Raw genomic sequence first — 1,425 nt, 5'->3', positions numbered from 1 at the left:
CGCCCCGCTTTGTCGGCCCCTGGCTCCTGTCCCCCACTCACTGCACAGGAAATTTCACCATTCCTCTCGAACACACAGAAGCCGTTGATGTCGCAGGGGTTGGAGGTGGGAATGCTGCAGGACTTCTGCGGGATGCAGCCCGACGTTTGATTCCCCACAAACCCTGACTTGCAGGGACCGCACTTGTAGGAGCCCTGGGAGAGAGAGGGCAGGGGCAGGATTAGGGGAGCAGAGTGACCCCGGACGCCAGGCAGGGGAGCGGGGCAGCTCTGCTCACCAGCGTGTTGGTACAGATGGAGTTGGGGTCGCAGCCCCCGTTGTTCCCATCGTTGCATTCGTCAATATCCGTGCAAACCTGCGAGCAGCGTGGGAGAAACGGTCACTCGGGGACTTTCCCTGCCTGCAGCTCTGCCCATTGCTGTGCCCTGTCCAGGAAAGCTGCCCTCCTTTGGCAGGCACAGCATCCTTCACCCATCCCCGCAGCTCAGCAGCCCAGAGTGCCCACGGGGACCCGGCCAAGTCTCGTGGCACCGCACTCACCTGCTTGCTGGCCCTTGCATAGTCAGCCCCCACGCCAGAGATGGTGTTGCCCCGATAACCGCGGGGACAGGGCTCGCAGCGGAAGCCGGGGGCCGTGTTGATGCACTTGGAGCCGGGGAAGCAGGGGTTGGCATGAGAGCACTGTGGCACGGGGAGAGAGAAAGGCTTCACCCTCGGGCATGGCATCCTGCACATCAGGGTGGCCACTGCCCCGGGGCGTCCTGGCGGGGCCCTTCCCCGGCTTGAGGATGCACCCGGAGAGGGGAAGCATCATCTGCCCAGGCTGCTCTGGCAGCGCTGGGGCTCAGGTGTCGCCTGCAGGCGTGTGCCCACCTCATCGATGTCGGCACAGTGTGTGCCGTTGCCCTCCAGCCCTGGTGGGCAGGGCCCGCAGCGGTACCCGGGGTACTCATACGTCTCCATGCAGTCCACGCCACTGAAGCAGGGGTTGGGGTTGCAGCGGGACCGGTGCTCGTGGAAGCCTGAGAAGAGGAGGGCCGGGCAGGGGGTGAGACGGGGTGGCCCTTTGCCCCCTGAGGTGGGAGTGGAGCCTCGCCAGCACTCACCGCAGACCTGGCACTCCATGATGGTGTTGCGGATCAAAGACATCTCCTTCACCTGGGAGGCAGCAGAGCACGGAGCGTCAGGGGGATGCAGTGTACTGGCTGGCACCCTGCTCTTGGGCAAACCCAACCCGGGCAGAGCCAATACTGCCCCACTGCCTCACCTGGTCCCTAATGTCTTCCCGCAGCTCGGTCAGGACCTGGTTGAAGAGGGTCGGCGGTTTGACCAGCCCCTTGGTCTGCTCACCTGCCAGGAGCAGAAAGGACAAGGTCAGCCCCAGGACAGAGGCAGCATCCTGCGGCAGTGAGGTGTGGACTGCTC

At 64.5% G+C, this 1,425-nt stretch overlaps 1 protein-coding gene across 1 annotated transcript in view; it reads right to left on the bottom strand.

The window, feature by feature from the left end:
• The window catches only part of THBS3 (thrombospondin 3), a gene marked incomplete at its 5' end in the record, with an annotated part of 16,678 nt that overhangs the window by 13,821 nt on the left and 1,432 nt on the right, over positions 1-1,425 (bottom strand). The window contains 6 exons of the mRNA XM_009321904.1: positions 42-194; positions 278-355; positions 541-681; positions 874-1,022; positions 1,107-1,158; positions 1,268-1,419. Coding sequence (XP_009320179.1) covers positions 42-194; positions 278-355; positions 541-681; positions 874-1,022; positions 1,107-1,158; positions 1,268-1,419 — 725 coding nt within the window. The remainder of the gene's footprint in view (positions 1-41; positions 195-277; positions 356-540; positions 682-873; positions 1,023-1,106; positions 1,159-1,267; positions 1,420-1,425) is intronic.

This window comes from Pygoscelis adeliae, unplaced genomic scaffold (assembly GCF_000699105.1).
Source record: "Pygoscelis adeliae isolate BGI_AS28 unplaced genomic scaffold, ASM69910v1 Scaffold484, whole genome shotgun sequence".
Lineage (NCBI taxonomy): Eukaryota > Metazoa > Chordata > Aves > Sphenisciformes > Spheniscidae > Pygoscelis > Pygoscelis adeliae.
Note: the sequence above shows the minus strand (reverse complement) of the source record. Positions and strands in the feature narration are given on the sequence as shown.